At 36.2% G+C, this 22,726-nt stretch overlaps 1 protein-coding gene across 1 annotated transcript in view; it reads left to right on the top strand.

The window, feature by feature from the left end:
• LOC145255633 (thioredoxin domain-containing protein 17-like) overlaps positions 1 to 13,424 on the top strand; it is a 42,508-nt gene extending 29,084 nt beyond the window's left edge. Inside the window, exons 3-4 of the mRNA XM_080114162.1 lie at positions 2,897 to 2,978; positions 13,266 to 13,424. Coding sequence (XP_079970288.1) covers positions 2,897 to 2,978; positions 13,266 to 13,334 — 151 coding nt within the window. The 3' untranslated portion in view covers positions 13,335 to 13,424. The remainder of the gene's footprint in view (positions 1 to 2,896; positions 2,979 to 13,265) is intronic.
• The last annotated feature ends 9,302 nt before the right edge of the window (positions 13,425 to 22,726 follow it).

The following is a 22,726-nucleotide window of genomic DNA, read 5'->3' as shown; positions in this document are numbered from 1 at the left end:
GTTAGGGAAAGCCCAAGTCTCTCAGTCTTTGTCCCCTCCCCCACCTCCTGTATTTGTCTCCATCTTAAAATGCTCTCATTTTTCTTTATTTTCTTCTTATAACCTACTAGTAAGGCTACCTGGCGTTGCCCGAGGTCATTGAAAAACAAAATAGTATGATTAAATTTGCCCTCCCCTCCCCCAACAAATTATTTGTAATTTCTATTGTAGCAGAAACAAATGGAACTTTTTTCTTTCACGAATCAACGCCTCTTCCCCGTGCTATTTGGCCACATATTGACCAATCGGGGGTGCAGTGCATTGATCTTTTCTATCCCTTAAGGAAAGCAGCCATCATCCGGTTTGAAGGATAAGAACTCTTCTTTACTGAGAGAGACACCAAACAGAACGGACCCTTTTTGCTTTGCTCTCTCCACCTCAGTGTTATTTCATCTGGTATTGACGATTCCACTGAAATAACTACCGTGATAGCACTAGATAGCCGGAGTCCAGCTTTTGACCAGGAACATGTCACCCGGTGAACATTCTGCTTAATAAACCTTTTCTGTGTTACCTTTTATGAAGTTGTTGTGTTTGTCATTTCAGAAGCTTGTGTGGAATTATTTATTTTATTAGGTTGTGCCCTAAAAGCATTCTAAACCCTAAAATATCTCAAGGAATTTTCCAAATCTTGTATATTATACATCCAGGACAATGCCAATCAAAAAAAAAAAAAAAAAAAAAAATTTGTGTGTGCTTGTTTTGGATTTTTAAACTTTTAGCTGGACATAAAAACACATAGCTTTCTTTTTTTATAATAGACTAGCAAAGCTACTCGGAATCGCTCAGGGCAAAAGTAGCATATCTCTTAAAACTTCATATCTTCTCTTTCTGTATCTCTCTCCCCCGTTTTCCTTCTCCCTCTCCTCATTCCGATCTTCCTTCTTCATCCAGTGCGCGCGCGCGCGCACACACACACACACACACAACTCAATCAACAAAAGGGAAGTAACCCCTTGATTTAAAATCAGTTACTTCCCTTTGATTAGTACATAACTTGGCTAGAAAACAACCGTTTTTTGCGCATGCGTGTATGGTTAAATTGTCATGAAGGAACGATTTTTTGCTACCCCCCCCCCCCTCCCTGTAGAAAAGTGCCCAATTGAGAGTGGAGGAATTAATATTTTTAACCAATTTTTCGATATTTGTTGTCTGAAGGGTCAGGCTTCGAAATGATACCGATCTTGTGAAAATCCCTCACCTCTGTCGAAAGTTTTTGCGAGATATGCAAGCATACATGCATACATTTAAGCAGATTTTTGCCCTTTATATTATAGAAGATAATAATGTTGTACTTTTCTCCAGATCTGCTGAGCACTATCCCAGTTTAATGAAGCAATGTATGTACGTATACTCTCTGTGTTTATGTTGGTCTTTTTCACTCGCTCCTTTTCACACTCTTTCTTCCTTCTTCTGCTGGTTTCTCTACTCGAGATTTTCTTTTTCTTTTAAAAGAAATCACTTTCGAAATTCCTCAGGATTTCCTGAATTACTTCAAAGTTACCTTTCTACTACTACCAGTTAACTAATTCGCAAAAAAAAAAAAATAATAATAATGTCGTTTATCAAATTCCATCTGTGTTTGTTTACAATATCACTTCAGCTGATATTTGGGCTTGACGATGAATGCCCTGGAAAAGTCACTTCTGATTAATGTTTGGTTTTAAAATATGCAAGTGATGAAATGATTTGCTGTGATTTTAAATGGTACCTCTTCTTATATTGTAAATTGAATTAATTAATAAGAAAAAATTAAAATAAAATGGGGAGGTACACCTGCTCTACCACTGAGCTATACCTCCAGATCACAATGTTTTTTTTTTTTCTTTTTTTTTTTGAAGAAGAAATGATTTGCTGAGATTTTATTATTTCTTTTGGCCATTGTAGCGTAAAATATTCCCCTGTAAAAATTTTTCTTTTTTATCTATAAGAGAGAAAGAATATTTTTTAAGATCGGACTTTTTCAATTTTTGAAAATGATTCACTGAGATTTTATTATTTCCCTTGGCTGGTGTAATGTAAAATATTTCCCTGTAAAAATTCTTTTTTTTTTTTTAATCTATTTTTTAAGATCGTTTTTTTTTTTTTTTTGTCTCGATTTCCGATACTTATCACATGAATTTCTGTACAAAACATATCTAAGAACACTGCCAGACATATAAATTAGCTTTGTATAAAATTTGTAAAAGATAGGCTCAGCTGTTTCGGAACCCATGAGGAAGGAACTCGCACAAACATACGCAAAATGACTTTTATATAAGAGTGAAGATTTCAATTTACTTTTTTTTATTTTTTATCACTTTAATTTTTAAACATTTGTTTTATTTTATTTGTTATTATTATTTTTCTTTATGATACTTATAACTTACTAGCAAGAATACCCAGCGTTGTCTGAGTGCATTAAAAAAAATAGTATGAGTAAATTTGAACACCTCCAAACGAATTATTTGTCATTTCTATCTCAAAAGATTAATATTTTTTTCTAAATTTTAAATATTATACATCCTGGGCAATACTGATCAATAAAATGTAAACTTTGTGTGTGTTTATTTTGGATTTTTAAAGTTTTAGCTGGACATAAAAACAAATAAGCACACACATTTTTTTTTTTTTTTACATAATAGACTACTTGGAATCACCCGACGTCATTTTAAGTTTCAAATATTTTTTGTCATTTTAATTTTCAAATGTTTTTTTTGTCATTTTAATTTTCAAGTGTATTTTTGTCATTTTAATTTTCAAATATTTATTTATTTTTTTTTTTTGTCATTTTAATTTTCAAATAAAGGACAGTGAATTTCATAATGAATTCAAAATATCTTCATTGAATTTTTATTATTTTAATTTTTTTTCTTAGTTGGAAAGATCAGAACAATGTATTCCGCAAAGACCCAAAGCTAAAATTAACATCTGTTCCAACATTGTTAAAATATGGAGAGGTAAGTGTTGCTTATTCTTTTTAGCTTGACGGGTTTTTTGTTGCAAAAACTCCTCAGTGAATTAACATTACCGACCCTTTGTATGCTACTCTTTGGGGCATGAATATTTATGTGGGTGTTATTATAAAAAAGAGTTAGATAATCTATTAGTCATGCGAACTGAATTTGACTTAAGTAATTATATATCATTAAGATTTTCAGCATGAAAAACATTGGGGTCAACCATCCAATAAGATTACAGCATTCTCTGCACACATTTTGATGTCTTTTTTTTATCTCCCTTTGATATTCCTTTCTCTTAATTGTTAAGATTTTCTCTCCTGTTTTTCTCGTTTTCCATTCGTCTAATATTGCCTCAGTAATAGTGTCTCATCTAGCCCCAAATGTGGCTTTGTCCCTTATTACCTTTTTAAGTTTTAATTTGACATGTATTTTACCCCCCCCCCATCAACATTTGACACTGTCCCGTGTGTTGCACCCCCATCTGTATATGAATCTGTCCCATCCCTGAATTTGATTTTCGGCATGAAAAACATTGGAGTCAACCATCCAATACGATTACAGAGTTCTCTGCACACATTTTGATGTTTTTTTTTTTTTTTCATCCTCCGTTAAATATTCCTTTCTCTTTGTTATCCATATTTACTCTCCTGTTTTTCTCTTGAATCCGGCCAGGGATTTTTATCCTGGACCCCCAAAATCAACAGAGATTGGACCATTCCTGTAATGATTCAGTCCCTATTGATTTTGTGGTGGGAGTTTAGTTCTGTGCATTTCTAGGAGGTCCACCCTTCTAGGCTTTGCCTTTTCTCTGTGAGAAGGAATTAGTGTATTGCTAATCGCCTGAGGTGCCCTCATCAGGGAATACCAATAGAGCTGTTCAAGCACTTTTTGCTGATCATAGTGACCCCTCCTCGGGGGTGCTGACTTCTCAAACCCCCTTTCCGACCCTGGTGTCTAAGTTCTTGCAGTGGAAAAGAACTAAACAGCTTCTCTTGTTTCCTATCAGTCTCTTATTGCCTTGGTAATAGTGTCTCATCTAGCCCGAGATGTGACTTATTGCCTTGGTAATAGTGTTTCATCTAACCCGAGATGTGACTTATTGCCTTGGTAATAGTGTTTCATCTAGTCCCAAATGTGATTTATTGCCTTGGTAATAGTGTCTCATCTAGTCCCAAATGTGACTTATTGCCTTGGTAATAGTGTCCCATCTAGTCCCAAATGTGACTTATTGCCTTGGTAATAGTGTCTCATCTAGTCCCAAATGTGACTTATTGCCTTGGTAATAGTATCTCATCTAGCCCGAGATGTGACTTATTGCCTTGGTAATAGTGTCTCATCTAGCCCGAGATGTGACTTATTGCCTTGGTAATAGTGTTTCATCTAGTCCCAAATGTGACTTATTGCCTTGGTAATAGTGTCCCATCTAGCCCCAAATGTGACTTATTGCCTTGGTAATAGTGTCCCATCTAGCCCCAAATGTTATTTATTGCCTTGGTAATAGTGTCCCATCTAGTCCCAAATGTGACTTATTGCCTTGGTAATAGTGTCTCATCTAGTCCCAAATGTGACTTATTGCCTTGGTAATAGTGTCTCATCTAGTCCCAAATGTGACTTATTGCCTTGGTAATAGTGTCTCATCTAGTCCCAAATGTGACTTATTGCCTTGGTAATAGTGTCTCATCTAGTCCCAAATGTGACTTATTGCCTTGGTAATAGTGTCTCATCTAGCCCGAGATGTGACTTATTGCCTTGGTAATAGTGTTTCATCTAGTCCCAAATGTGACTTACTGCCTTGGTAATAGTGTCTCATCTAGCCCCAAATCTGACTTTCTCTCTTATTGTTTTCTAAGTTTTAATTTGACATGTATTTTACCCCCATCAAAGTTTGACACTGTCTCATATTGTACCCCCATCTGTATTTGACTCTGTCCCATGCCTGAATTTGATTTTGTCCCTCATCATCCAAATATTGTAATTTGTCGCATATTTCCCATCCTCTACCCTGTTAAAATTTGACTCTGTTTGTATTCGACTCTCCCGTCTAAGTTTGATCCTGTTTAATATTCTACATCTCCGCGCTAGTTTGACTTTGTCCCTCATTAAACTCCTACTTCCCCTACTTGAATTTGACCCTGTTCTTTATTGAACCTGCACTACTTCTGTCTGAGTTTGACTCTGCTCCATATAGTACCTCTTCTATTCAAGTTTGACTCTGCCCCCCTACTGCACCTCCTCTGTCTGAGTTTGACTCTGCTCTATCCGAGATCTGATGCCATTCTTTGATTCCTCGAGTCAAAAAACTTACTGGAGTGAATTTTTACACTCATATCCTGTTCCCAAGTGAAAATATTCCAGAAAATGTAATTATTAAAATTTCGCCCAACAGGAAAAAATAATTTTTCTAGGTTGCAATTTCACTATAATTATTATTATTTTTCTACAGGACCATTTTTCGTAATTTTTGGAATTTATACTAATTTCGGCATGACATGTAAATACGCAATAATGTTTTTCTCCGAAATGTATTTTTTCGAAGACCCCCCCCACCCCCATAGTAAAATTCCACCCAACTGCTTGAAGAAAATAGAATCTCATTGCTATAAGGTGAGGTGGGTTAGGTTGTGGTTGAGATTTAGCTGAGAATTCTCCTATACAAATTTATAAAATTATTAAAACGTGTTTTTGGGGTGCAGACATGGTCGACTCTGCTCAAGTAAAACTTGAACAGAAAAGGTGCAATATGGGGCAGTCAAACTCGGACAGAGGAGGTGCAGTATGGGGCAGAGTCAAACTTGAACGAACCCTACTGCATCTCCTCTATCCGAGTTTGACTCTGCCCCCTACTGCACCTCCTCTGTCCGAGTTTGACTCTGCCACATATTGCACCTCCTCTGTCCGAGTGTGACTCTGCCACATATTGCACCTCCTCTGTCCGAGTGGGACTCTGCCACATATTGCACCTCCTCTGTCCGAGTGGGACTCTGCCACATATTGCACCTCCTCTGTCCGAGTTTGACTCTGCCATATATTGCACCTCCTCTGTCCGAGTTTGACTCTGCCACATATTGCACCTCCTCTCCCCGAGTTTGACTCTGCCCCTTACTGCACCTCCTCTGTCCGAGTTTCACTCTGTACTGTATTGCACCTCTTCTGTCCGAGTTTGACTCTGCCACATATTGCACCTCCTTTGTCCGAGTTTCACTCTGTACTGTATTGCACCTCCTCTGTCGGAGTTTGACTCTGCCACATATTGCACCTCCTCTGTCCGAGTTTCACTCTGTACTGTATTGCACCTCCTCTGTCGGAGTTTGACTCTGCCACATATTGCACCTCCTCTGTCGGAGTTTGACTCTGCCACATATTGCACCTCCTCTGTCCGAGTTTCACTCTGTACTGTATTGCACCTCCTCTGTTGGAGTTTGACTCTGCCACATATTGCACCTCCTCTGTTGGAGTTTGACTCTGCCACATATTGCACCTCCTCTGTCCGAGTTTCACTCTGTACTGTATTACACCTCCTCTGTCCGAGTTTGACTCTGCCACATATTGCACCTCCTCTGTCCGAGTTTGTACTCTGCCACATATTGCACCTCCTCTGTCGGAGTTTGACTCTGCCACATATTGCACCTCCTCTGTCGGAGTTTGACTCTGCCACATATTGCACCTCCTCTGTCGGAGTTTGACTCTGCCACATATTGCACCTCCTCTGTCGGAGTTTGACTCTGCCACATATTGCACCTCCTCTGTCGGAGTTTGACTCTGCCACATATTGCACCTCCTCTGTCCGAGTTTGACTCTGCCACATATTGCACCTCCTCTGTCCGAGTTTGACTCTGCCACATATTGCACCTCCTCTGTCCGAGTTTGACTCTGCCACATATTGCACCTCCTCTGTCCGAGTTTGACTCTGCCACATATTGCACCTCCTCTGTCCGAGTTTGACTCTGCCACATATTGCACCTCCTCTGTCCGAGTTTGACTCTGCCACATATTGCACCTCCTCTGTCGGAGTTTGACTCTGCCACATATTGCACCTCCTCTGTCGGAGTTTGACTCTGCCACATATTGCACCTCCTCTGTCCGAGTTTGACTCTGCCACATATTGCACCTCCTCTGTCCGAGTTTGACTCTGCCACATATTGCACCTCCTCTGTCGGAGTTTGACTCTGCCACATATTGCACCTCCTCTGTCCGAGTTTGACTCTGCCACATATTGCACCTCCTCTGTCCGAGTTTGACTCTGCCACATATTGCACCTCCTCTGTCGGAGTTTGACTCTGCCACATATTGCACCTCCTCTGTCCGAGTTTGTACTCTGCCACATATTGCACCTCCTCTGTCCGAGTTTGACTCTGCCACATATTGCACCTCCTCTGTCCGAGTTTGACTCTGCCACATATTGCACCTCCTCTGTCGGAGTTTGACTCTGCCACATATTGCACCTCCTCTGTCCGAGTTTGACTCTGCCACATATTGCACCTCCTCTGTCCGAGTTTGACTCTGCCACATATTGCACCTCCTCTGTCCGAGTTTGACTCTGCCACATATTGCACCTCCTCTGTCGGAGTTTGACTCTGCCACATATTGCACCTCCTCTGTCGGAGTTTGACTCTGCCACATATTGCACCTCCTCTGTCCGAGTTTGACTCTGCCACATATTGCACCTCCTCTGTCGGAGTTTGACTCTGCCACATATTGCACCTCCTCTGTCGGAGTTTGACTCTGCCACATATTGCACCTCCTCTGTCGGAGTTTGACTCTGCCACATATTGCACCTCCTCTGTCGGAGTTTGACTCTGCCACATATTGCACCTCCTCTGTCGGAGTTTGACTCTGCCACATATTGCACCTCCTCTGTCCGAGTTTGACTCTGCCACATATTGCACCTCCTCTGTCCGAGTTTGACTCTGCCACATATTGCACCTCCTCTGTCCGAGTTTGACTCTGCCACATATTGCACCTCCTCTGTTTTTTATGCTCTATTTATTGCCCACGACTATTTTGCTGTCATCACTTTATTTTTTTCATGATATTGATTCCTTATTGATTTTTCTACGTTCTTTTATTCATCGCTATTTTTCTTTTCTGTCGCACATTGCCGCAACAAAATGTTTGCACTGTCCTACATTAACCGTATTTATCCTGCGTTGCTCACCGTCTGAGTTTTTATTCATTCTTTTCTAATTTTTTTTATTTACACATTCCTACACCTTCTGTCTTCGCTCTGTTTTATGCTCATTTATTGTATACACTGTAAATGTCAACTGGAATGCAATTGGTATATTCCAAAAATTACGTAAATTGATCAAGTAGGGTTTGTTTTTTTTTTTAAATTTTATAAAGAAAATAATTTTTAAATGATTTTAATTAATGTAAAATCTGTAGCATTACAAGGGTGATCTTGCAAGTGTTAATTATTGTGGACTTTTCTGCCATTGTTTTTTTTTTTTTTTTTTTTTTTTAAGCTAGTGATATGAGACAGTCCCTTTTTGCTTACTTGTAACATTTGTTTTAGTTAAAAAATAAAACTACTTGATCAATTTATGTGATTTTTGGAACATGACATCTTTGTTTTGGTGACAGGTATGTACATCATAAAGATTTTTTTTGTATTTTTAGTTTTTTTGTTTGTTTTTTTTGTTTGTTTGTTTTTTTAAATATGTTGAATTTTTTTCTCTCTTTCTTAGCTCTTCCCCTTTCAGAATTTTTTTTAATATATACTTTTTCCTACTATCCTTTTGTAACATAATTTTGTGATTACACTACGTGGGATGGGATAACATTGTGCCAGACTTTGTTACCTGTGTGTGAGCAATTTCATGTAACAAGAAACCAATGACCTTTCTAAAAAAAAAAAAAAAATCTACTCCTTGACCAGCTGATGCAGTAAGTAAAAACAAAACGACTCTAGTTTTCAAAATGCTAAGAGAGAGAATTACAAAATCTTTTTCTGCTTACTGCCGGCAGTAAACACCCAGCTGTAATAATATAAAAGCACCTTGAAGTTTTTTTGTTTTTTTTTGTTAGACTTCTACTATCGCACAACAATCGACCACGTCTGCACCCCAAAAACACGTTTCATTTATTTGATAAATTTGTCTAGGAGAACTCTCAGCTAAATCTCAACCACAACCTAACCCAACCCACTTCACCTCATAGCAAAGAGATTCTATTTTCTTCAAGCAGTTGGGTGGAATTTTACTATAGTGTTTCTTCGAAAAAATGCATTTCAGAGAAAAACATTATTACATGTCATGCCGAAATTAGTATAAATTCCAAAAATTACAAAATAAAATGGTCCAGTAGAAAAATAATTATAATTACGGTGAAATTGCAACTTGGAAAAATTATTTTTTCCTGTTACGCGAAATTTTAATAATTACATTTTCTGGGATATTTTCACTTGGGAACAGGATGTGAGTGTAAAAATTCACTCTGGTAAGTTTTTTTGACTCGAGGAATCCAAGAATGGCATCAGATCTGCTCGGAAATGAAGCCTTCTATGCATGTATAGGAGGACCCAAACTGGTTCGGCTATGCCGACTTCCTCCAAAGAAGGAAGTTAACAGGGAATATGAAATCGACAGGCAGTCTCCAACTGCATAGATATCCCAACTCATGGGAAGGTGACATACAGCACCTGATATTCCCAAATGGTCACCTATCTGGTACCGACCTGAGTCTATATTGCTTAACTTCGGTAATCTAGCACTCTGTAAAAATTTGATGTTTAAAAACAACAATCAATTGTTTTATAATTTAGGGTGAGTGATTAAATCAAATGTAACACAAAATGATCACCCACTTCTGGACCACGACTTCTAACTAAGTATTGTTTGGAGGGACATGATTTCTAAGAAATAGCTGGAAAAAAGTGTCATAAAGAAATTAATTTACATGCACTCTTTTACCACTAACCCAAAGTCCGGGTAGTAACAGACCCCCCCCACTCCCCCCCCCCCCAATAAAAAGACTTAAGATTTAACTTAAAGCAGAAAGTGGTTACATGTTGTTCAAAATTCTATCTAGTCAGAAAGTAGGTGATCATTTTATGTTAAATTTACATGTTAAAAAAACTGACTCCCACCCCCTATCTAAAGTGTAAAATAGTTATTCAGATTGTTTCCACATTAAACGGGACAAGGGCCTGTAGTTTGTCAGAGCCCTTACCATTAAAATACTTGTAGAACAGGCAGAGGAATGCAACATTTTGTCGATGGGACAGCGGTTAAAGCCTACCTGATAGTGCGGGACCTATTAGGTTGGCAACTCTTTTTTTTGATCCTGTCTAAGAGGGAGAGACTAGTAGCAGATGCATCAGCCCAAATGTGACAACAATACTCCATATATGGGCGAATGGTGGCCTTGTATCAATACAGGATACTCTCAGGCATAAGTAACTTTCTAGCATGTTAGAGAGAGGATGTAGCAACCCCCCCCCCCAATGAACTATACTCTCTGGCGGATCTGTAAGTTCTTCGGCCATAGACTGGCCAATCGACAGGCAGGGCACATTGATCCTACTGTCCCCAAAAAGAGTGCAGGGGACATCCAACAGTCAGCACAGAGCCGCGAGCGAAGACACACCTTCCTCTCCTCCTCTCCCAGCACCGACAGTCCGACATGGACCTGACTCAATAACTTCGAGCTCCACCACTATTATCCCGTTGAATAAATACTTGCAAATGTTCAATGTTAAAAGGAGTTTGTCGTTTTTATCGAGGGTTCTAAAAGATAAATAATTAGCTGGGGTATAACTACCCCACTAAAAGCCCACCTTATTTACAGCAGCCTTGGCAATACCCTCAATGTAACCAACCAACATGAAAGTAATTGAACTCTATTTTTTTTTTTTTGTTTATTTCTATTTTATTAAATTGAAAAAATAAAACTGTAAAATTGTTCCCGTTTACTTGCCTTGTTACTAGGGCAAAGTTAGACACAAATTTGGATTTTAATGTGAGGAGAAATCCAGCTCCCCAAAAAGCAGTGCTCTGGATTGGAACAAAAGTTAAAAATTGCCTTAGTCTAGAAGAACTTCTTCACTGACCAAGGACAGAATAGACTAAAGGTAGAATCAGAACAGATACTACACATTGTTCCTCACCAAAAGGCCAAGGAACTTAATATGGAAAATTGTTAAATGTCAGTAAAATGCTATCGGGTTGGTGGTGATAAATGAAGTAATAAATAAAGTTATTATATGACATCCTTGACACTACCACTAACCCTAAGAGATTTTCCCGGCGTAATGCCGAGAATACGTCTGTTCGAGTTTAGTTTCACTTTATTTATACTAAAAAGCCCAATCAACACGCGAGAAGCCAAAATAGCAGAAAAAACGGCCAGAAGCAATCAGCTTTGATCAATCTTGTATATCAGACAGTTGCTATTCAATCTGGACAATTGGAAGCTGCTTTCCCCTCCCCAACATCTGTTGGGGGAAAAAACAGTCAAATTTGGGTAAACAAACCCAAACGCTGCGTGACTTCTATTTGACCTTCTTAATTAGGTCAAATGGAAGCAGCAGAGTTAACTTTTATTGCGCACGCCTGTTTTTATAGTTAAATAAATAAATTCAAACTTGTGTATGTTGTATGTCGCGGTGGCCTAATGGTTAATGTCGCCCAGTTTTTTTTGTTTTTTTTTTTCATACATTAATTTCCAACTCAAGGGTACGGGTTCGATTCTCATACTCACCTACCAAAACATTTTTTTTTATTATTTAACCCCCCCCCCCCGGAGTTTCGATTTACCTCAAGACACCCGGGCAACGCCGGGTACCCCCCACTAGTATTATATAAAGGGCAAATGTCTGTGTTTGCATGGCCACTAAAAACTTTTGTCATCTGCATCGAAGCGGCACGAATGTGGTATCATTAAATAGAGCGATGTCTCTGACACATTAAAAAATTAGAAAAAAATCATCAATTATTTCATATGGAAATGTTGTTTTGTTTGAAGGAGGGGTCTGGTAAAAACGTTGGTTTCAATGCTGTTCATTAATCACGCAAACGGTTGTTTCGTTCTTTCATTTTAAAAAGCTAAATTTGCAATATGATAACGTGTGTCATCTTGGTCCAATTGATAACGGGTTTGCTTACAAACTTAAGTTTTGCAAGTTTGTGTTCATCGCAACATTATTTTTTATTTTTTTTATTTACTTTTTTCTTTTTTTTTTTTTTTACCGTATTTTACAACCGGGTAACACCGGGTGCTTCCCTCCTTCCGCTAGTTATACATAAAGTGGAGACTATTAAAGGCAGATGTGCTAACAAGTGAATGTCTGTGGGGCTATGAGAAACCTTAACACCTTGCCGGAGCAGATTAATTCTGAAGGAATCGATCATTTTACAATTTGGTGCTTAATGATTAAAGAATTATTTTTTTATTAAATTGAATAATGAAACTATAAGATGGGGGTAGAAGCATGTTTTTTTTTTTCTTTTTCCCTTTGCTTTTTTTCTTTCTGTTTTTGTTTTGTTTTTCTGTTCTCTTTACTCTTCCTCTCTTGTCCTTTTTACTTTTTTCCTCATTTCTTTTCTTTTTCCTCTTTTCTCATTTCTTTTTCTTTTCTTTTTTCGTTTTCTTTTTTCCTCCTCTTATGTTTTTTCTTTTATCCTGCTTTTTCTTTTTTCTGCTTTTTCTTTCTGCTTTTCTTTTGCCTGTTCTTATTCCTTTCCCTTTTTCTTGATTTTTCTCTTTTCCTTCTTTCTCTTTTATCTTTTCTCCTCTTTTTTTCTTTTTCTAATTTTTTTTTGCTTTTCCTCTTTTCTTAAGAACGATAATGAGATAATTTCTTTCCTTTTCAGCTGCAACAACTAAAAGAAGGAAAAAAATCTTTTCTCCTTTTCTGTTTTTCTCCTTTTCTTTTTTTCCTCTATTCTCTTTTTCTCCCTTTGTTCTTACGAACGATTTATGAGAAAATTTCTTTTGTTTTCAGCCGCAGCAATTAAAAGAAGGAAAAAAAAAAATTTTCTATTTTTCTCTTTTTCTCTTCTCTCCTCTTTTTCTTCTATTCTCTTTTTTCTCTATTCTCTTTTTTGTTTTTTGCATTTCCATTTTTTTTTTCTTACGAACGAGTTATAAATGAGAAAATTTCTTTTGTTTTCAGCCGCAGCAATTAAAAGAAGGAAAAAAAAATCTTTTCTCTTTTTCTCTTCTCTCCTCTTTTTCTTCTATTCTTTTTTCTCTATTCTCTTTTTTTGTTTTTTGCATTTCCATTTTTTTTTTTTCTTTTTCTTACGAACGAGTTATAAATGAGAAAATTTCTTTCGTTTTCAGCCGCAGCAATTAAAAGAAGAAAAATGTGCAAAAGACGAATTGGTGCAAATGTTGTTTGCTGAAGATTAAGGATGCAACGAGAACTTATTTTCTTGATTCCAAAATTCACAATTATTTCTTGTTTTAAAAAACATTAAATAAAAACAAAAGTTTAAGAAATCTGTGTTTCTTAATTGTGTTCATTTATTTAAAAAAAAAAAAAATTGTTTTTGATAAAAAAAAACAAAAAATTTTCTTAACTGTTGTCGTCGATAAAATAGAATACTTGTTCAAGGTAAAATGAATTCCTTGAACTGAACAGTTTTGCATCACTTTTTCACAAAGATTAAATCAGGATATAATACTAATAAACCTTTATGTCTAGAATCCTTATTCAAATTTTAATAAAATATTATTACATAAGTTTGATGTTAGAAAGAATCTAAAATTTAAAGCTTAAGCTATCTTAAGAAGAAATTGGCATTCAGGGCATCTTTCTTAATTGATGTCTAATGACTATGGATCAAATTTAATACAAATCTGATGTATTCAATTTTCAAATAGGGAATTGTGCCTGAACTATGTCACCCTCAAAACTCTGTCAAATACTCCGAAGAAGCTGTATTGTGGGGAATATTCATTAATCAATGTCTAATTTCACAAAAACCAGAGGCATTTTCATTTAGTACTTCCACCTTCTTTTGTTGTGTCTTTGCATAAAACTAAATATAGCCTACATTTGGATCACTTATGCATAGCAGCTGTGTTCCAAAATTCGTAATAGTTGGTTAATTAGTTTAGAAATGAATACTGTACACACATATATATTCATATTGACATGAACAATTCTTGACAGCATCTGTTTCGTAGTGCAAAATCATTCATTTTATTATTATATCAATCAATGAATTTATTCTGCCCTTAAGAAGAAATAGCACCTATCAATTCATTAAAATAAAATGCATATAAGCATGATTACAAAATCCGAAAATTGGGAGAGAAGCTTTGATTACTTTTTATTTTTTTTACGCCATTTTTGTAATCCTGCCCATATCTTTCGGATTTTGGAATCCTACCCATATGCATTTCATTTTCTTTTAATGGATTGATAGGTGCTTTTTCTTCTGATGCGTTAAGAGCAGAATAGATTCATTGGTTAGTATGATAATTAAATGAATGATTTTGTGCTATGAAACAGATGCTGTCAAGAATTGTGCATGTTAACATACTTAAAGGAATAAATTGTAAGATGGTCAGCATCATGAAATTTGGAATATAGACTTTTGTCATTTATTTGTTATACATATTGGATCACCATTTCAGCATTTTAAACACACAGGAGATATGAAATCATTAAAAATATATATATTTTTTTTTAATTTTGCTGCTGAAAATTATTATTTTATTTATTTTTTTATTTTTTAATGGAAGATAAATCCAAACATTTCAATCATTATCTGACTTTCCTCAGTGAATTAGACATGTTTTCCCCGCCTTTTCTCATTGTAGACAGATAATGGAAAGTGCCAGCGACTGATTACACGCTATTTCTTGTAAATAGCACTAAAATTGACTTTTTAAATGTCTTTAATGTTTTCATTTTTAAAATGTAGAAATATTGATTTATTAACTAAATACATGTGCCAGTGTAAACTACAATTGGAACAGGATTGATATTGTTTCTATTTATAACATTTAGAACTCGTATTCTGTCACCTGCTAACAATGCGGGAAGAAAAAAAAAATGTCTAATTCAGTGAGGAAAGTTGGATAACAATTGAAATATTTGAATTTATTTTCCATTTTTTTAAAGACAAAGACTTTGGACACAAAACTGGCTTTTTAAATATTCTTGAGAATAAATATATATATATATATATATATATATATATGGCAATTAAGCTACACAGAATTTTCCGGGTTTCATCCTTGTGAGGAGTCGTCAGGCTATAGCATGGAATTGATGTTGCTCTGTGTTTTTATATATTTCTGTAGTACTGGGTTTGCTAGTCAACCAATCAGATTCTTTGCTAACAATAGCCTGACAAATCTTCACGATGATGAAACATGGAAAATTCTGTCTATCTCAGTAGCCATATATATTTTCAAAACTTACTTCCCAGCTCTACTTATATATCGAGCACTGATTACTGCTTGATCTATTCTTGACTACACTACTTTAAGTTTGTGTAACTGATGCCCGTAGTACACTCAGGAATGATCACTGTGTTATATTAGTAGATATCACCCTTTATCTTTTTACCTCAAGCTGAAAAGCCATTTCTCAAAATGACTAAATGCTTCAAGCAGGCTGATTGGGAATCTGAGACGCTCCATGAAATGAAATTGCGGCATTAATTCTAATGCCGATTTAACCGGCTTCCTTCAAAAGAAGTTAAATGGGAGGATGAAATTCACAAATGGTCCCCAGTCGCATGCATATTCCCTTTAGGGGAGACTAGCGGGGCTACCTGGCGTTGCTCGTGACCATACAAACATTGATAAAATTGAAGATTTTGAACATATTTGTTATTCTTCGGGTAGAGGAATTTTGAATGTCTTTGTATCATTAGCTTTTTCGAGCAAAAGAATGTTTTATCTACCCTAGGACGGGTATTACACGTATCAAATAATTGTACCTTACCTACGATAAGAAATTTATAGCATGTATATGAAATAATGTTATCTTTGCGGGGATGTGTAATATACAACACATATTTAAAATAATTTTACCTACCCTCGGACAGGTAATTTAAATACATACCTGAAACAATTTTACATACTATCGACAGGTATTGTACAACATGTTAAATAATTTCTCTTCCCACCAAGGCTACAATAATTTTAAGAAAACAAACAATTTTTAGAAAGTGGATCATTAGGATTGTCGAATTAGTACGTAAATACATTATCTTTGTTAAGGATGATGACATTACGTTTTTGCAACTATACATACAGCGCCTAGTATTGGTCACCCTGCTGGTACTGACCAGGGTCAACGTTGCTGAAGGGGTCAAAGCAAGCATTGAAGTAGGTGTTTTCTTACGGAATATTTTTTAGCATGTCCCACTCCCCAATGGTTCACTTAAAACTGTTCAGCTGCCATTGTGAAAAAAGCTGAAAACGTCCTGTCATAAGTAGGGGTTATGACAAGAGAATATTCTTTTCATTATTCGACTCTCAAGTATATATCAGTTAATATCTTATGTTTTTATATAGAGTGATGTGGTTCTCGATTGATTAACTGTGTATAACTGTGTCGGATATATACTCGAGAGTCAAAACATTGATAAGAATATTCTCTTGTGATAACCCTAGTTATAAGTCAGATACAATAAGGCAAATATTTATAGAAACTAGAAATGTAAGATTTCGGGGGGGGGGGGATTTTGTCTGTTGCGTGTATATCTCATACGTGTCTTTGTATCTATGTATGTAATCGGGATACATCTAGTGTCTATATGTCAGTGTTCATAATGTCTTATCGTCTAGTTAGTACGTGTGTGCAAGTGTGTTTGAACAAACATTGGCATACCTTTTTTTCTGCCTCTTGGCTTCGTCGCTCATAACTGCACAAAATAAATCGGAGGTTTCTTTTAATTAATGCTTGGTTTATCCTTTCTCAGTATTGGCGGTGCCCAGTTTCTTTCTCCGACGCGTCTTTGCACCAATCTCGACGTGTCTGCTCCGCCGAAAATTGGAAATCAGACTGACTTGCATGCGAGAGAAAAGATATGCTCTCTCTCTCTCTCTCTTTTTCTTTCTTTCCACCTTCTCTTTCACACGTACCTGAATGTCCTATTTCAAACTGCTATTGTTGAACCCAGCTACAGAGTTTGACATACGTCAGCAACTTAATCCTTGAATTCTTCTTACCCTAACCAACCTTCAAAACAAAATCAGTTTTCAACATACTGGCGTAACCTGGGAGAGGTTACATATCAGAAATCGTTGTGAGCTGCAGCCAAGAAAAGATATCCCAAAATGACCAGAAAACACAGTTACTGGCAGAAATTAAGAACTTGTGATTTCTTGAAAATTTATAATGTAATGTATAATAGGCAATCAATAATTTCCCCACTATCCAACAACCATGATGTCACCTGCACAGTAACTGAAAAGGTTAAACTGCTTGCTTGACGATTTGCTTCTTACACCACAAATCATTCCCTCCTAAATTTCCCTTTGGCAAATAGAAGCCACACTTACTGATCTCGTAATCACCCTTTCCCATGTCCATAATATCATAAAAACTTATGCATTTCCAAGGTGTGAAGGCTTGATCTTATCCATATTATACTAATAAAGAAATGCTCTGCTGAGCTATTCCCCTGTTCCCTCCAAACTCTACAACAAATGCCTTACTGTATCTTGCTTCCTTTATAGCTGTAAAATTATTTCTGTGGTACCTGTGTTCAAGAATTCTGGTGAAGGAACTGATCGTCACAATTATTGTCCCCATTAGTCTTCTTTCTCTATTTTTAATTTTTAGGGGTTAAGTTTTAGACAAGCACCCATATTCTTTACATTTTTATTCTTCAAATTTTCATTCTTGGTATTTTTCTTCAAATTACTATCCATTCATCTTTATTTTCGTTCTTTGTATGTAAATCATAATAAAACAACAAAAAAATATAACCTTAAATTATAAATGATCCTTCTTAAACAAATCTGATCATTATTGATTTATTTCTGACCAAGTTCAAGAGCAGATCGTTTCATTCAATTTTTTTTTTTTTCACTTTTTATCTCTTTTTCATTTTTTCTTTTCCACACTTTTTTCTTTCATTTTTCTCCTTCACATAGTTTTTTCACATTTCTTTTACTTTTTTTGTCTTTCAATTTTCTTTTTCACTTTTTCTTCTCTTTTTTTTTAAAACTATCTATCCCTATTTTTCTTTTCTTTTTTTTTAACCCTCTTTATCGTTTACTCATTAAACAAAACAGTTTTTCTGGCATCTTTTAATCCTTTTAATAAAGCAACACATTCCCACTTATATAATCAACAATGACGCTTGATCCAATTTTTCTGTTTGACTTAACACTGTTGTCTATGTCAAGGTTAAATGAATCTAAGGGATTAACTATTCTCAATGCAATATTTAATCCACACCTGGTTTAATTAGAATGAAACATGCCAGTGACATCATCTATAATATAAATCTCACTTGTCTGTTTAAATGTATGTATGTTTGTATGTCTTGCAAAAATTTTTGACAGAGGCAACGGATTTTCACAAGACTGGTATCGTTTTGGAGCGCGACCCATTTGGCCGACAAATATCGAAAAGTTGGCTTTAAAACATTACTTCCTTCCACCTCAACTGGATACTTTTCTACAAGGAGGGGTCGCTTTTTTCGCCGATATTTTCGAGAAACATCGTCTCTTTTCAATTGACTAGGCTTAATGTAAATATTTAAATTCTCGCCACTTCAACGCAACAGTAAAGACATCACTTTTTTTTATTTTTCACGCTCTTTTCCTCCTTCACGGTATGGGTTCGAGCCCGCCTGCCTACTAGCACTTTTATTTATTTTTTTTTTTTGCTCAACATACACCTCCAAACACCCGGGCAACGCCAGGCACCCAGGCTAATCTAACAAATAATGTCAACCTGTCGTATTTTCTGAACTCAGACACAAATAGCATTTGTGATAGTTTCTAAGTTTCTTCCCTCAAACAGCTAGACTTTGGAATTCCCTTCCTGCTACCTGCTTCCCTGTCTGTACTGATATGCAGAAGTTTAAATGTAATGTAAACCAAGATCTTGTTAATCTTTCCTAGGCATGGTCCCAATTAGTAGCCCCTTACGTCCAAGTGACGATACGCCTTGTTAGAGGTGAACGTGAATAAAAATATATATATATATATATATTAAGCTGCCTTACTGAATCTTGCTACCCTGATAGCTGTAAAATTGTTTCTAACTAGCCAATTTCCATTTCTTATTATTGTACCATGTTATTGGCAATAAAATAAAGTACTTTGTTACGTGTGCAAACAAATAAAAATTTTAAATTTAAATGATGTCACTGTATACTGGGCAACGTCGGATAGGGACAGCTAGTTATCAATATTGTTATTATTATTATTATTATTATTACTACCATTTTTATTATTATCATTATCATTATTATTATTTTTTTTTTTTTTTTTTTTGTACTCACTAGGAGTTTTCACCCAGGTCATCATTCCATCATCATATCGTTTGGACCTGAAGATTCTACTGTTGGTATTGGTTTCCCTGATAGTTTTCTTGTCAGAATTTTTTCTAGAAAGACATCAGGGATTATGGAAGGGACCATGTGATGGTTGCCAACATCATAAGTGAAAGTAATTTTTATGGAATAAAGTGGATTTGAACTTGGGACACCTTGGTCATCAGTCCGTGTCGTCAACCACTAGACAACCATCACCTCCCAGGCCATCGTTAGAGATTATTCACCGAGAACAACTGGTGATCTTCCTTAAAGTCTGAGTGACAACAGACCTTCCCAAATTTCCGGTATTCTCTACCTCTTTTAATAACCATTTGCAAATGACTTTGCCTTATCACAACTGCCGCTTACCATTGACTTCCTACTGGCATTGACTATTTGTCTTCACTGAAATTTGGGTGGCAGTAAGTCTCCCCCAGATCCCAGCACTCTTTGCACTCATCTAGTGGAGGTCGGGTTAGTGCTTTCTCTCCTTGGTCCTTCTATCTTCCTGACCCTGTATAATTATATCTCTCATATAATGTTATCTCTTTTAATCTATAATATAAATCTTACCTGTCTGTTTAAATGTATGTATGCCTGCCTAAAACTTTCGACAGAGGCGACAGAGTTTTGTGAGAGTTTTGAAGCTCGACCCTTCAAACAACAAATATCGAAAAATTGGCTGAAAACACTCATCCTCAACTGGGCACTTTTCTACAGCGAGGGGTTGCTTTTTTCGCAGATATTTTCGAAAGTCATCCCCTCTATTCGATTGACTAGCCTTAATTTAAACCTTCGCCACTTCTGGTTTTGTTATGGATGTAAAGACATCACTTTTTTTTTTCACATTCTTTTACCTCCTTTGCAGTACGGGTTCGAGCCTGCTTGCCTGCTTACTACCACTTTTTTTTTTTTTTTTTTTGCTCAACACACACCTCCAAACACTCGGACAACGCCAGGCACCCAGGCTAGTCTTATAAATTTAATTTTAATTTTATCTTTTATCTATTCTTAATATTCTAAGGTAACTTATCATTATCATTAGTATTATTATTTTATTATTGTTATTATATGCATATATATATATATATATATATATATATATATGCAAAAAATAAAAATTGTCTCAGTCATGAAGGATTTCTCCTCCACTGACAGAGGACAGAAAGATGTAGTGTAGTATAGCATTAGAACAGATACTACACCGTGATCCTGGTCTGAAGGCTTATAACAAATAAATGTTATCAAAGGCAAGATCGGTTACTTTTCTACCTAACTGGATAAGTTTTTAGTGTTTTTATTTGATGCAAAATGTTTATTCTGTTTTAAAAACAAGTAACATTGACCACTACCAGAGAACAAGAAAAAGTGGCCGTGATATTTCTTTACATCTTTGAAGTCTCGATAATCACTTCAAAATAAGAAATAAAACAAAATGGTGGTAGAAACACGCCCAATAAATGTCACGGTAACATTTATTGGGTGGGTTTCTACCATTACTTTGTTTTATTTCTTATTTGTACAGTCACACAGACACACACACACACACACACACACACACACACACACTCGCGCGCAAATAACGAACCATTATTCATTTCGATTTTCCCCGCGCATTTAAAAAAAAAACATATTCTGTCAGCAACGGCTCATTTTTAAATACGCCCACACACTTTTCTCAAAACAACAAACGTAAAAATAACATGTTTGGCGGACGTAGTTGAAAGCAGGTCACGTGACACAACCAGCCAATGAAAAAATTAAGAAATAATCTTTTTTTACGGATTTCCAAAAGAGAAAATATCAGCAGAAGCGAAGCGGTACACTTTTCTGGGGCCCGGCCAAAAATGTATAAAATAGCCGTCTACGGAGACATTTCAGCTTTCTCTCCCTCTCAGCTGACTTCGAGACACCACGAGAGCATGTTTCTCTTGTTCACGACCTCGACGCCGCCAACGTCGTAAACATCACACGCATACGCCATGCGGACACAAAACAAATGAGTTGTGTACACACGCATCTATCCCGCACATCTTCTAAAGTTAATAACAAAATCACGCACTTCTTGAATTTCCTTCGTTATGGGACTTTTTAGGCAAGGCGAACTTCGCCAGATACACAAACTTTAAATTCTTTTTTTTAATTATTTTCATGTAGGACTTTCATCTAACATTCTAATTCTAAGTTCGAAAGAACTCTCATCCGTTGGACCTTTTGTGATCACCTTGTTGTTTAAAAAATAAATGCTGTGCATTTGAATTAGCAGGAGGTGTCGTTTGTTTCATTCTTTTTTTTATTATTTGTTTGGGGCGAGGCAATTTAATCTCACTTAAATTTCTGACCCCCACTACAAAATCTTTGTCGAGATTTTTTATTTTTAAGCCTTTGTTGAGACTTCAAAGACATCACGCCCATTTTTTTTTTTTTTTTTTTTTGTTCTCTGGCAGCGTTCAACATTATTCGTTTTTCAAATTGGATAAACGTTTTACATTAAATAAAAACACTAAAAACTTATCCAGTTAAGTAGAAAAGTAACTTATCTTGCCTTTGATAACATTTATTTGTTATACATTTGTTTTTTGTTTTTTCGACAACTTATTCGTACCTCTGTTGATTGTAAAACAAACGCTTTACACTAATTTCGCCATGCCACTTAAGTATGTAATAATGTTTGAAATGCGTTGGTAAGCACCAAATAAATACAGAAGTAACGATTTTGCTGGCAGACTTGTGCTGTAATGCGAGAAAGAAGTGTGCCACTTAGCAGGCGGGGCGGAATGACCCTAATGTCGTCCGAAGCAGATCTAAATAGCAGGAAAATTCATCTAAGCATGAATCTCTTTCAACAATAAATAAACATTTTTTTTCACGCAATCGTGAATCTCTCTTTTAAAAGGTACAAATCTGTAGGCGCGCTTTAGAAGCGTTTATAAAGGGATATCTATAAACACGAAATAGGAATACTACAGTATCGCATATGGCAAGGAATATAAGTTAGTCAATCCAAAGTGCTCAATATCCTGGATAGAGCAGATATGTCCAAAAACCGTGTCCCCCCCCCCCGGGGAGGGGGAGACAATATAGTTATGTTTTGTCATACTGTTTTATGCAAGAAAATCTACTCGGCTTTGCTTGCAATAAAAAGTGATAGTTATTAAAAAGTGCTCACTATCCTAAGAATAGCAAGTATGTTCAAACGTGACTTCATTTGTTCTCTTTGTTTTATACGATCCTGGGAAACGCCGGGTAGCCCTGTCAGTCTATTATTTAAAGGGAAGTTGT

The sequence above is a fragment of the Euprymna scolopes genome, chromosome 31 (assembly GCF_053919585.1).
Source record: "Euprymna scolopes isolate OS-2025 chromosome 31, ASM5391958v1, whole genome shotgun sequence".
NCBI classification, from domain to species: Eukaryota; Metazoa; Mollusca; class Cephalopoda; order Sepiida; family Sepiolidae; genus Euprymna; species Euprymna scolopes.
Note: the sequence above shows the minus strand (reverse complement) of the source record. Positions and strands in the feature narration are given on the sequence as shown.